Genomic DNA, 13,554 nt, shown 5'->3' on the forward strand with positions numbered 1-13,554 from the left:
CAATCTACATGGGAAATACGCGAAAAACAACTGCAACAATTCGTATAAGATGGAGAGGCTTTGTGGAAGCCAAGTGGGGTAATGGAAAAAAACCGGAACAAAACATTTAAGGTTAATAGAGTAGGAGTTAAACTTTCGAAGATGTCAAAAGATCATATAGGTTTTTTTTTTTGGTTTAAAATTGGCCAAACAAAAATTTTTCACGATTTCCAAACTAGGGACTAGGGTATCTAATTTCCTTCCCGGGAAATTTGAATACTAAATTAATCTTAAATCCAGTAAAAAAAGTAAGAGACCTACATATATTCGGTTGTGCCGAATTTTATATATCCTTCACCAAAATATACTTTAAAATACAAATTTTAAATATTTTTAGGTAAACAAAATTTAATTTTTTTCCAGTTGTTTTTTCGAAATGTTTTTTAAAATTTTTTTTTAATTTAAAAAAAAAAAATTTTAGTTTTTAATTTTTTTTTTAATATTTAGTGAAAAAAAATTTTGGTAAAAAAAAAATTCGGGTTAAAAAATATTTTTTCCGATTTTGACCCATTGTAAGTCCAACTTACTATGGTCTTATATACGTCGTTGCACAGGTCTTTGAAGTATCTATCATTAGATATCCATATTGTCTATATTAATGATTTAGTAATCCAGATATGGGTCAAAAATAGGTAAAAAATCGAGGTTGTCCCGATTTTCTCGATTTTAAATAGCAACCGAGCCGGAAGAATTTCGGAGATATTGATGTATCATTCGTGTATGTAAGTTATTTGGGGGCTTCAGAAAGTTGATTTCAACACACAGACGGACAGACGGACATGGCTATATCGACTCCGCTATCTATAACGATTCAGAATATATACATATACTTTGTGGGGTCGCAAATGAAAAATGTAGAAATTACAAACGGAATGACAAACTTATATGTACCCTTGCCACTCATGGTGAAGGGTATAAAAACATCAGAAATGATAATATTGTTGCGGATATGCTAAATGCTTTAAAGGTACTTTTTCAAACCTTTTTTATATACACCAATTTGACAACATTTTAACTCTTTAGTTCTCATGCCTTCGTATAGCTTTATTCATATTTTTTTTTTACAGAAAAATTCGCAAAGTTAATTAATCTCTATAGAGTTGAATTTATCAATGTAAGTGGGTTGTTTGTTGCAGCTGCCGTGTCATAAGGATGGTAACGGAAAAGCAACAACGACATCTACAATAATAACATAACAGTAATATTAACATCATCAAGTATTAATTGTCAGAAAATTGAGCATGAGTATACAAATGCGTAAATGCGAGAGCGACAGAGAAAGAGAGAATACTACCGTTTTGTACTTTATTTAATTTGGTCAACTAATTTTTGGGTAAATGCGGGTGTTTAGTTAATTAGTACGAGTATTATTATTATTATTTTGTTTAAATATCTTGGGAATTTACACACACATTAATTTTTGGTAAATTAAATGGTATTCAATTTTACGGAAAGGTGTATGACTGTTAAAGGCCTTGTCCAAAATTTAATATACATTCTTGTACTCTCTTCCCAACACCCACCTTTTAGTGGTTTGGTATTGTACACATTCATATACACACAAACTAATATATGGGAAAATATCTAGGTCAATGCCATTTGATTTTAACAGTTTTGTTTTTGTGAAGGAAAGGGAATCAAAATTGTGTTTTTTTATGAAATCTAGGAGCAGCACTAAGGATTAAGAAACAAATAATTAGCTATAAAAGAAATTGAAATTTTAATATTGGTTAGGGACGACATGGCGATGACCTACGCGACGTTCTTTAAAGTGATAGAATTCTTTTATTTATATATGTATCTGCACATTTCAATAAATTAAATTACGAAAATTGCTTGTAAATACTGTAAAGGATCTAAATATAATTGTCATAGAAGCTGTAATGTCAAGTACTTTCAATCTGAGGTTTGCAGGTTCAATTCCAGCCAAAGACTCTTGGTGTTTCAGCAAACGAGCCAAAATTCTTCGCATTCTTTGTATTGGTTTTAAAAATAAAAATATTCTCTTGCATTCTATTGTCATTAAATCATCGATATGCTTTGGGGACTCTCCAGTTCCCAAAAGCCTTATGAAATTCACAATATTGGGGTCAAATCTCCAGCCTAGCCAGATATGAGGCAATAATGTTGTTTTCCACAATATTTTCGAAACCTGGTTAAAAAATTTATTGTTAAAAGCAAAGAATATGGCGTTTTATTATACCCTTCGCTATGAGTGGCAAGGGTATATGTAAGTTTGTCATGCCGTTTGTAATTTCTATATTTTTCATTTTCGACCCCACAAAGTATATATACTCTGGAGCGTTATAGATAGCGAAGTCGATATATCTATGTCCGTCTGTATGTTGAAATCAACTTCTAGAAGCCCCTAAATAACTTATATACATGATTCATACATCATTATATCGGGAATTCTTCCGGCTCGGTTGCTATTTTAAATCGACAAAATCGGCCCATAAATGGCTGAGATATTAGGAAAAAACCGGGAAAACCTTGATTTTTGGCTTATTTTTGATCTATATCTGGATAACTAAGTCATTAATATAGACAATATGGATATTTAATCATAGATATTTCAAAGTCCATTGCAACGATGTATATAAGGCTATAGTAAGTTGGACCTACAATGGATCAAAATCGGGAAAAATATTTTTTAACCCGGGAAAAATCGGGAAAAATATATTTACAAAAAAATATTTTTAAGTATAATTTGTTGAAGGGTATATAAGATTCGGCACAGCCGAATATAGCTCTCTTGTTTTAAACAGTTTTCGAAAGCATTTAGCTAAGACACAACGAGCAGATAAGCGAAGACACATTATAGTGTAGACTATTTTGGATATGATTTGAAGACAGTTCTAATCTAACTCATGTTAGATACCACCCACCAATTTACTTGAGACAAAACTATAACGTAGGGACAAAACTGTGTAGTTTTTGCGAGCTGCATGATGAGACCTCTCATATCGTGCTTTGTGACTGCCCAATTTTGCCAAAGGCCTTAATGATTCCTGGTTTTACATGGGAAACCATGTAGAAAATTACTTGATTTGAGCAAATTTAATGTTGTGCTCTTGCTTTAGAGCACTTGTCACTTTTAAATTTGTCTGTTTCATCAATACTTCGACTTTGGTTGAAACGGCTGTTTCGAAACGTCAAAGTTTTCACCTCTTCGATCAAATAATCTTAAAGTTCCATTTCTTAATTAAACGCTAATTTATAAAATTATAGATTTTTGGATTTTTTGACAGAATTACGAGCTCCTTATCTCAATTATACGTTTATTTACAAGGTTATTGACTTAAGATTTTTTTTATATGTAAAAATTTAATTTTGATCAAAAATATAAGTGATTTCAAATAAAAGTTATTTAGTTACAGACGATTTTAGATTTGTTTCTTATAAAAATGTTCATCAGAAATATGAGTGATCACAGATCATGCTGCTTTTCTAATTCAAACGCTTATTTACAAAGTTATAGATTTTATATTAACTGAGTTTTCTTACATTACAATGGATTTTTGGTCAGAAAGCTCCCTTTCTCTCAATTAAACGTTATCGACAATTTAAGTTTTTTTTGTGAAAATATAAGTGATCACAGATCGTGCTCCTATTCCCAATTAAACGCTTATTTACTAAGTTATTGACGATTTAAAATATTTTATGATCTCATATAAACGCTTATTCACAAAGTTACAGATGATTTTAGATTTGTTTCTTATAAAAATAAAAATTTTCATCAGAAATATGAGTGATCACTGATCGTGCTTATTTTCTAATTTAAACGCTTATTTACAAAGTTATAGACGATTTTATGTTTTCAGAGTTTTTGGTCAGAAATATGAGTTATCATAAATCGCGCCTTTTTTCTCAATCAAACTGTTACAAAGTTATAAACGAATATTCAGAGTTTTCACTGATCGTGCTGATGAGCAGCTCTTTTCAATTAAAAGTTTACTCACAAAATTATTGACAGTTTAGGGATTTTAAAGTTTTTCATATGTCTAATCATAAATTTTCAGGAACAAATTTAAGCATACAAAATCATAAATATAAATAAATAAACTAAAGTTCTGAAGGAAAAGGTATAAAGTTATTGTCACTAAATATGAACAAACTTTAATTAATTTGTTTAGAACCAAATAAGCTGATTGTATATGTTTTAAATTATGTAAAAAGCAAGTTTGTTAAAAAATAATAATAAATTCATTCGGTGTATCAGCCTTGCTTTTGAATGATTCATGTTTTTATGGTATAATTTTAAGTGATCGTGGTGGATCGTAGATAATAATTTGTGCTTGTTTATCCTTATTTCTCCAAAAACTTTTGGCAAACAAATGCTAGTGTAATATTCCAAATTGACCGTTCTACCTCGTTCTAATGGGACGGTATAATGTAAAAAATACACCATTTTTTATAAATAAATTATTATTATTCTGGCCGCAATTTACATTTACACAACTTGCTTTTATTAATGTATTTTTCCATACACTTTTTTTTAACAGTACAACTATGTATACTAATATTTTTCATTTAACATTATTTCATTAAAATATTTATCAAACAAACAACAATAACTAGTGCATCAAAAAATTTACAAACATATTTTCACACTCGCTCAATCATACATCGCACATTTTCAACATTGTTCATAATAAAATGTTTAAATTAAAAAGTTTATGTTTGTAAACATAGTTTTTTTTTACAATTTTAATAAAAAAATTTCACAACATCATAGCAGTATATAGTAATATGTATAGATAAATACACATAGATCGGAAACTCCCATGTGAAAGACCTAACTCAGTTGTCAAAAACTTAAGTGGTGAGAATGTATTAGTAAAAAAAAGTTAACTATGTGAAAATGATATTCTTTTGAGTAATTTTTTTTAGTGTAATTTGTTTCATGTTTCCGCTCTATGTGTATTTCTCTATGATAACATGTTGAAAAAAAAAAAATAAAATGATAAATTGAAACAACATTTATTGCATTTAAAACAATATTAGTAGGTAGGTAGTCATGGTCTGTAGCAACATTTAACTCTGCCGACAAAGAACTGAACATCTATCTGTAAGAGTAAACCAACCAACGCTTCCCCCTCCCTAACTTAGTCAACCATTCTAATAGTCGTTTTGTCTGACTGTAGTTCTAGGGTAATAATTCCCCCAAAATATAAACAATGAATTTATATTACTGGAATCTAAAACAATGTTGCAAAAACTAGCTTGTTTATTATATTAAGGTGGATTTTGATGCTTTAACATTCGTATTAAAATAAAAACGAATGTGTCATATTTATTCTACATGAATTTATTTTAAATTTATGTATTCAAACTGAATTTTTATAAAATTAAAGGCAATTTTTATAAATTAAATAAAGGGATTAAAATATTGAGAATATTTTAGCAACATGTTGCTAGAAACTTCTAAACCAGAATCTTTAGAAAACTATTTTGTTGGGAACTTATTGACAGCAATGCTTAACCATTCTTATGAATTTCATGTTGCTAGTAAAATAATCTTTCAATACAAATGATTTGCTACAATATAATACATTTTAAAATAATAATTTCATAACATTTAGTTAAGCAACTTGTTGCTGGCAACATTTTTTAATAAAATGTATATTGTTTAATTATTATATTTAAATTATTAGTCTATTTCGTTGAACTAAAAACTTAGGAAGCAATTTTGTTTGTCAATATTGTTGCTAGCAACATAATGCTTATTTAGTTCAAATAAACTTTATAATGATGGTAGCAGAAACATATTGGATCAGTATATATTATAAAGGTGGTAGAGATATCGTTAAACATGTTGCTTGGCATCCATAAATCATTTTAAAAAGTTTTGCTTATCAACAATTTCCTAGACTCTGACTATTTTGTAATAACATTCTTATCAATATATGTTGCAGCAACATTATCTTCTCAATTCGCACTTTGGTCCTGGAAACATATTGCCAACTATGAAAACATAAATAAATTGATAACTTTAATTCCATACTCAGCAACTTTTTTAGTTTTTAAACAACATGTTGCCATAATAGAATATCTCATTACAACACAATATTTTTTAACTATCTGCTAAATTTTCTGCTCATTAGCATGTTGCCAGCAATATGAACCGTATTATTAATCTTTTTTTTTAATTTCTAAATATAGAATCAGAAAATTAATAACAACTATTGCAACTTTTTAGAATTCCTGCAACATGTTGCCAGGAAACAGTGATTTTTTCCCCTTCTAATGTAATTCTAAACAATTCTTTGAAGAATTTGTAAACATTTCAGATTATTTTTTTATAAATGCACTTTATTGATCCTAAATTTAAATTGAATTATCTGATTAAAGCCGATTAACAACAACATTTTCAATACAATTCCTTTACAACGGGAATGGCGTATTGTGGCACATAGTGGGAGTAGGCACCAGAATAGGAAGCAGCAGGAGCAGCACAAGGAACTGGCGCCAATTTCGGTTGACAACTGAACAAATAGTTTTTGGGACAAGGTGGAGCTGGTATGGTTGTCGGTTTGTAGGCGGGTGCAGGAGCTGCTGGGGCAGAATATGCGGGAGCAGCCGGTTTGGAGTAGGATGGTGCAGCCGGTTTTGAGTAGGATGGTGCTGGAGCAGCAGGTGCTGAATAGGCGGGTGGTGGAGATGCCAAAGAGTATGAAGGCTGCGAGTATGAGGGACCAGCTGGTGCGGAATAGGAAGGAGCGGATGGGGCTGAGTAGGAAGGGGCTGCTGGTTTTGAGTATGAGGGAGCTGCTGGTGCGGAATAAGATGGAGCGGCTGGAGCTGAGTATGAAGGGGCGGCGGGTTTTGAATATGAAGGCGCTGAATATGAAGGTGCAGCAGGAGCCGAATAAGAGGGAGCGGCTGGTTTTGAGTATGAAGGAGCTGAGTAAGAAGGAGCGGCTGGAGCTGAATATGAAGGGGCAGCTGGAGCTGAATATGAAGGGGCTGCAGGTGCTGAATATGAAGGAGCAGCAGGTGCCGAATAAGAAGGAGCAGCAGGTGCTGAGTAAGAAGGAGCAGCAGGTGCTCCATATGATGGTGCAGCAGGTGCCGAATAAGAAGGAGCAGCCGGTGCTGAGTAAGAAGGAGCAGCAGGTGCTCCATATGATGGTGCAGCAGGTGCTGAGTATGAAGGAGCAGCTGGTTTTGAGTATGATTGTGCCCCATAGGAGGGAGCAGCAGGAGCTGAATATGATGGTGCAGCAGGTGCAGAATAAGATGGTGCAGCTGGTGCGGAATACGATGGTGCTGCTGGAGCCGCATACGATGGGGCAGCTTGTGCAGAATATGAAGGTGCGGCAGGAGCCGAGTACGATGGTGGAGCTTGTGGCGAGTATGCTGGAGCAGCTGAATATCCACCATAGGCTGAACGAGCAAAACGTAATGATTCAGCAACTGGTGCTGGTATTAAAATACCTTCCGAAGGTTCCAACTGTATAGTATCTGACACCACCGCAGACACCAAACACACAACAGCAAGCAAAGTAAATGATTTCATTTTGTTATTTTCTTTTGAACACGGCTTGTAACAAATATGAATACGCTAATCAGTATTTAAAAGTTAACTACTGTCCAAAAAAATACTAACACTCATTTTATACCCGGTAAATCATTTCCATCAAATTGTATTGCATTTTCAGCAGAATTGCAGATGTGGGACAGTGTTTTTTTTAAAAAAAAACTGCTACCATAAACAAACATTATAGTAGAATTGAATATACATACATATGACGAAATATTGGTTAAAAACTAAAAGTTTTAAATTGGTAAACGAAAATAAATTGTGAGGGGGAGAAAAGACAATTTACAAAAACAGAGTTTAATTTACAAAGTACAGGGTCGTGGTGTTATAAATGAGTTAAACATTCGACTGTTGTTAACAATTAAAGCATTCTTTCTAAAAACTGTTTTTCTATTTAAAGTACATAGAAAAACTGATATTATTTGGATTTTTCATTGCCTGAAAAGCATTTGAGAAAATTTCCATAAATATTTTATAATTATAAATCTTTGTTAAAATAAAAATTTCATTATGAAATAAAAGCTTGACACTTTAATAATAAAAAAACAGAATAATCTTTATACCAACAAATATTCGTATTTGGAGGAAATATCGCGATAATAATTTCCTAGTAACATGTTGCTTAAATAGATGTTGATACCAAAATGTTGCTGAAACGTTTTATTTCCTTAAAACTTCATTAGTCAATACTTTGGACATGTTTTCGGAAAGATTTTTCTATTCAACAGTTTCTTAATTTCTTAATAATATATTATTAAATTTGGTAAATCTGTTTTTTTATCAATAAAATGCTAATATTTTTTAAATTTTGTTGAAAATATTACAATAAATTATAATTGAATAAAAACTTGTAATTAGTTTTTGTTGGCAATATATTTAAAGCTATAAATCATTAATAAAATTTGTATTTTTACTAGCAACATGTTGCTAACAGAAAGTTTTTGAATTATTTTATTTAAATGTAAGTGTTGTATTACAATTAATTTTGCAACATGTTGCCAGCAACTTTTTTCATTTTAATAATTGAGTAGTTTAAAAAATTTTGTAAATAACTTTTTTTTCTAGCAACATGCGGAAAAATATATGTTAATATTACTAGCAACATGTTGACAGCGTTAGTTGAAATTTTTTATCAAAAATCAGCTAAAAACAAGTAAGAGTGCTATATTCGGTTATGCCGAATCTTATATACCCTTCACCAAATAAAAATTTCAGATATTTTTAGGTAAAAAAAATGTTTTTTTCAAAATTTTTTCAATTTATTAGCAAAACAAATTTTATGGAAATTTTTTTTTTAATTGTATAACAAAAAATTCCCTTATTAGTGGAAAAAATTTTTTCTAGTTAAAAAAAACAATCGGGTTAAAATATTTCTCCCGATTTTGGCCCATTGTAGGTTCGACTTACTTTGGCCTTATATACGCCATTGCAAAGGTCTTTGAAGTATCTATTATTCGATATCCATATTGTTTATATTAATAACATAGTAATCCAAATATATATATACAAAATAGGTAAAAAATCGAGGTTGTCTGTTTTTTTTTATGTCTCATTTGTGGGCCGATTGTCTCGATTTTAAATAGCAAAAGAGCTGGAAGAATTACCGATATATTGATGTTTGTAAGTTATTTGGCTGCTACGGAAAGTTGATTTCAACATAAAAATTATAATGTTTGCTAGCAACATGTTGCCAGCTACAAAAATATATTTGTAGCACAAGTTAAACTGAACATTTAATTTTCTTTTATGAAATATTACTAAATTTTTGTTAGCAACATGTCGCCGGAGACATATCTTAGCAACAAGTTGTTAGCAAGAAAAATTATGTTTAAAAAAATTTTATAGAAAATAAATTAATTTGTAAAATTTTATGAAATCCCGAGTTTTTCTTAGCAACAAAAATTATTTTTTAAAAAATAGTATAAAAAATTTATTTGTTTGAAAAATATTAAGAAATTTCGGGAGTTATTTTGGTAAGAAACATGTTGCCAGGGGCATACAAAATTGTATTCACATTTCAACAATATCATAATATCGTGAATAAATTTTATTAGCAACATGTTGTCGCCGATACGTAAACTTTTTGTAGTGGAATATCTGTTAAGGAAGAACTTTTCTTTTAAATTATTATTAAAATCATAATAATTGTTCTTAGCAACATGTTGTCTGAAATAAAAAAATTATTTGTATCAAAAGTTATGTTAAAAAGAGACAGCATCCAAGCCTGATTCAAGCAGTATAACTTTTCCCACTTCCGGGTACTCTTTGTATTACTCTAACTACGCCACTGCCAATGGACTTCTGCAATTTCAATTTGTAATTTCACAAAATATAAATTGTCAACATAAGCGAAATTTGTTAACATATGCTGTTGAATTTATTTTTTTTCTTGACTTGTCAATATGTTTTTTTTTTATATTTAGAACACAAAACAACTTAGTTTAGCATTAACAACAACTTGATAGAGTTGAATACACCAAAAATTATTAAAATTATTTATTTATTTGTTTAATTGATTTCAAAGAATGCCCTCTTATGGTCAGATATTTGTGATAATTTTCTGTTCTTTAAATTTACTAAACATGACATATGCGGAATTTTGGGAACTTTCTGTAGAAGATGATGCCAGTAGCGAACACTGGTTACCCTCAAATTTCTATTCGAAAATTAATCATCAATATTTAAGGTACTATCGCAGAGGAGAAATTTATAAGCTAAGAAATTTTGTGTTTGAAAAGGCAAAATATGATTAGAAATTTAGTAAATTTTTAATATAACAGAATGATTTAAGTTGGTGTTCTAAATATGTGTATAAAGCAAACCCAATAGGCAACATTTAAAATGTTTCAAGATGAGGTCATCTTTAATGTTTAGCTACATGTTGGCTATTTTTTAATAGTTCCTATGTTTATTTATTTCTTTAATTTTTCTTATTGGGTTTGTGTGTTTTTGTATGATTTTTGGCAACAATGTTGCTAAACATTGTCTGACCTTTTTATTGACATTTTAAATGTTGCTTAAATGTTTTAATAAGTTGAAAAAAAAAATAAAACTAATAAACAGTTGGACTGTTTCAATGATAATTTGAAAAAAATCATGAAATGCTCACTTATTCTACATATACTGCAGATCTATTTAAATGCCTATAAATCCTTAAAAGGTGACTTAAATCGTTCTTCCTAACAACGAGGTCATCCTTATAACAAATGCATGTTTGAAATAATAGTTTATCAAATAAACTACATAGAAACTTTGTCATTGGTCACAAATAGCCATAATGTTGTCCATATTGTCCAAACATTCATACTTCAGCCATCAATTATTTAATTGAAAAATGTCATACAAAATAATTAGTAACACAAAGAAAGGGGGGAAAAGACTTAACGTAACAAGAAAATTAACTTCATTTTAATTATTATGCAAACATTTTGTACAATACAACAAAAAAAAATAGAAAGAAAACTGAAACAAATTCTTTTGTAACAACAATAAAATTACACAAACAAAAACTATAGTAGATTTTTTTAACTTTATTGTACTTATTGTTGTTGTTGCTGTTGTTGCCATTGTCGTTTGACGCCATTGTCATTATAAATTCTTTTAATTTTATTTAACTATTCTTCTTCTCCTATATACAAATATACGTACATACATATTTACACTTGTTTGCATAAGTATGTATTTGTAAAGGAATATACATACATAAATGTGTGTATGTGTGTCTGGAAATATTTCAAAAATATGTTTGTGTTTTTATTCTCTGTTTGTCATTTTATACTCTTTCTCTCTCTTTTTTTTCTACGTATCCTTTTGCTTGTTCTCTTTTAATATCTTAGTCATATTTGTACGTATTTACCAGGGATGCGCAATAAAATGTATATAAAATGGACCAAAGTAATTGAAAAATTGGCCGGGTTTAGTACCATTAGGTAAGGTTAATTATTTCGACTACCTACACTGCCGTTGATTGCTTGTCAGACAACCAAATTGTTATATATTTGGCTTTCACAGATTTCCCTATAAAAACAAAGTTTAATTTAACTTTTTCAAATCCATTTCTTTGCAACATTCAAAAGTATGTTCATTTGGGTGTAGGACTTAAAAATGCGGAATTTTTTAAAATGTTTTGCTTTTATTTTGAAACACTTGTAAAATTTAAATTTATTCAATGTATTGGCCATTGATAGCTATGACTTTTTCCCATCTTTCTGGCCACATATGGATTCCGAGCCAAAAAGAACTGCTATCTTTTAAAGCTAAGAACGAATCAAGCCAATATCGGATACTCTGTTCCAAAGTGTATCTTATCCCAGAGATAACGTTCTGCATCAATGGAAACAAATATTAGTCGGACGGGGCAAGGTCTGGACTATAAAGCCGGTGAAGAAAAACTTTAGAACCACTTCATTCTAAATACTTTTTAACACATATTGAAACATGTCACCGAACATTGTCATGATGGAATATTACGGATTCATGTCCGACCGCATATTCTGGGGGTTTTTTGGCCAATGCTTGCGTTCGGTTCCCTGTGATGGTCCGGTCAGATTTCAGCAGCTCATAATAGCTAGGACTCTTTTGCTCCTACCAAATACAGAGAATTACCTTAGCGCCATGGACTTTTGGTTTTGGTGTCGATTCGGTTGGTTGGTCGGGCTTCACATACGATCTCCTACGCTTCGGGTTATGCAAAAATGATTTTCTTTTATATCGTTCAAACATCATTTCGGACAAGCATAATCGTCTTTCAAGGTCTCTCAGCTTCAATTCGTATGGTACCCAATTTAAATGATTTTGGATGAATCCTTGATCTTCAAACTTTTTTGGCTGGCCTGAGCGATCTTTATCTTCTGTGTCAAAATTACCACTTCTGAACCGCACAAACCATTTTCGCACTTTTTAATCCGATGAAACACATTATATGTAAGCTTCAATGAGCAATAGGTGTGCTTCAGCGGCACTTTTTTTTCAAATTAGGAAGCAAAACTTCCCGCATATCACGATTCGTTGGTACAAAATTCGACATTTTTGTTATATGAAGCTGCATCGTGGTATCATATATTTAGGAGCATTGTGGGGTACAAATTAATATACTCGCCTGGATAAATATGCTCTGCAGTTGGAGCTTCAGATTTCCATGCATTCGGTTTAGATCTCTGATAAGCTGTCACACAGCATCATTCTCCACATTGTTATAACTGTTTTAAAAGTCCTTTAAAAGAAAATCCAACTTCCTTTTATAAACCGAACTGTCTATGAGGGACAGAAGGCTTTCAAACTGCTGTTTCATCACATTCTTATTTGTGCAAGAATATATGTATATTGATTTCTATAGTTCCAAGGTGAAACAAATGGCCACAACAAATTTTTTTCATTGTGATCTAGCCTGTGCTATCGGCTTCACCCAGGACTTTCCAGTTGCGTTTGCTTCAGTTTCGATTTGTCTCCTCCAGGTGTTAGCGGGACTGCCTCTTCTTCTACTGCCTTGGAGGTTCCATTCAATTGCCATCTTGGCTACGTTGTCGTTGGTGCATAGCCAATCCTGCTCTTTCCCACAGGCCTCTGTTTGAGATAACATTGACACGGAAGACAAATATCGCCCAGGCCAGCCAAAAAAAGTTTGAAGACCAAGAACTGAAGGCATTACTTCAAGAAGATTGTTGTAAAACTTAACAAGAGCTTGCAAAATCATTGGGAGATACTCAAGCAGCAATTTCAAAAGCAGGGAAATCGGGTACCATACGAATTGAATCCGAGGGAAAATAATTCTTGCACCGAATCAATACTTGCTATAGAAAATGAATCCATTACGGCAACCCGAAGCATAAGAGATCGTATGTGAAGCTGGTCAACCAGCTGAATCGACACCAATGCCAAATATCCATGGCGCTAAGGTAATGCTCTGTATTTGGTGGGACCAAAAGGGTCCTATCTATTATGAGCTGCTGAATTCTGAGCAGACCATCACA

At 31.4% G+C, this 13,554-nt stretch overlaps 2 protein-coding genes across 2 annotated transcripts in view; both read right to left on the minus strand.

The window, feature by feature from the left end:
• The window catches only part of LOC135952524 (UPF0047 protein YjbQ-like), a 109,989-nt gene that overhangs the window by 12,051 nt on the left and 84,384 nt on the right, over positions 1-13,554 (minus strand). The gene's annotated exons all lie outside the window — the stretch shown is intronic.
• Positions 6,413-7,561, minus strand: LOC135952541 (DNA-directed RNA polymerase II subunit RPB1-like). The gene has a single exon (XM_065502543.1). It carries the CDS (start codon positions 7,559-7,561, stop codon positions 6,413-6,415), a length of 1,149 nt encoding a protein of 382 aa, XP_065358615.1.

The sequence above is a fragment of the Calliphora vicina genome, chromosome 2 (assembly GCF_958450345.1).
Source record: "Calliphora vicina chromosome 2, idCalVici1.1, whole genome shotgun sequence".
NCBI classification, from domain to species: domain Eukaryota; kingdom Metazoa; phylum Arthropoda; class Insecta; order Diptera; family Calliphoridae; genus Calliphora; species Calliphora vicina.

Coding starts and splice junctions, on each gene's coding strand:
- LOC135952541 (XM_065502543.1), bottom strand. CDS start 7,561: ATGAAATCATTTACTTTGCTTGCTGTTGTGTGTTTGGTGTCTGCGGTG.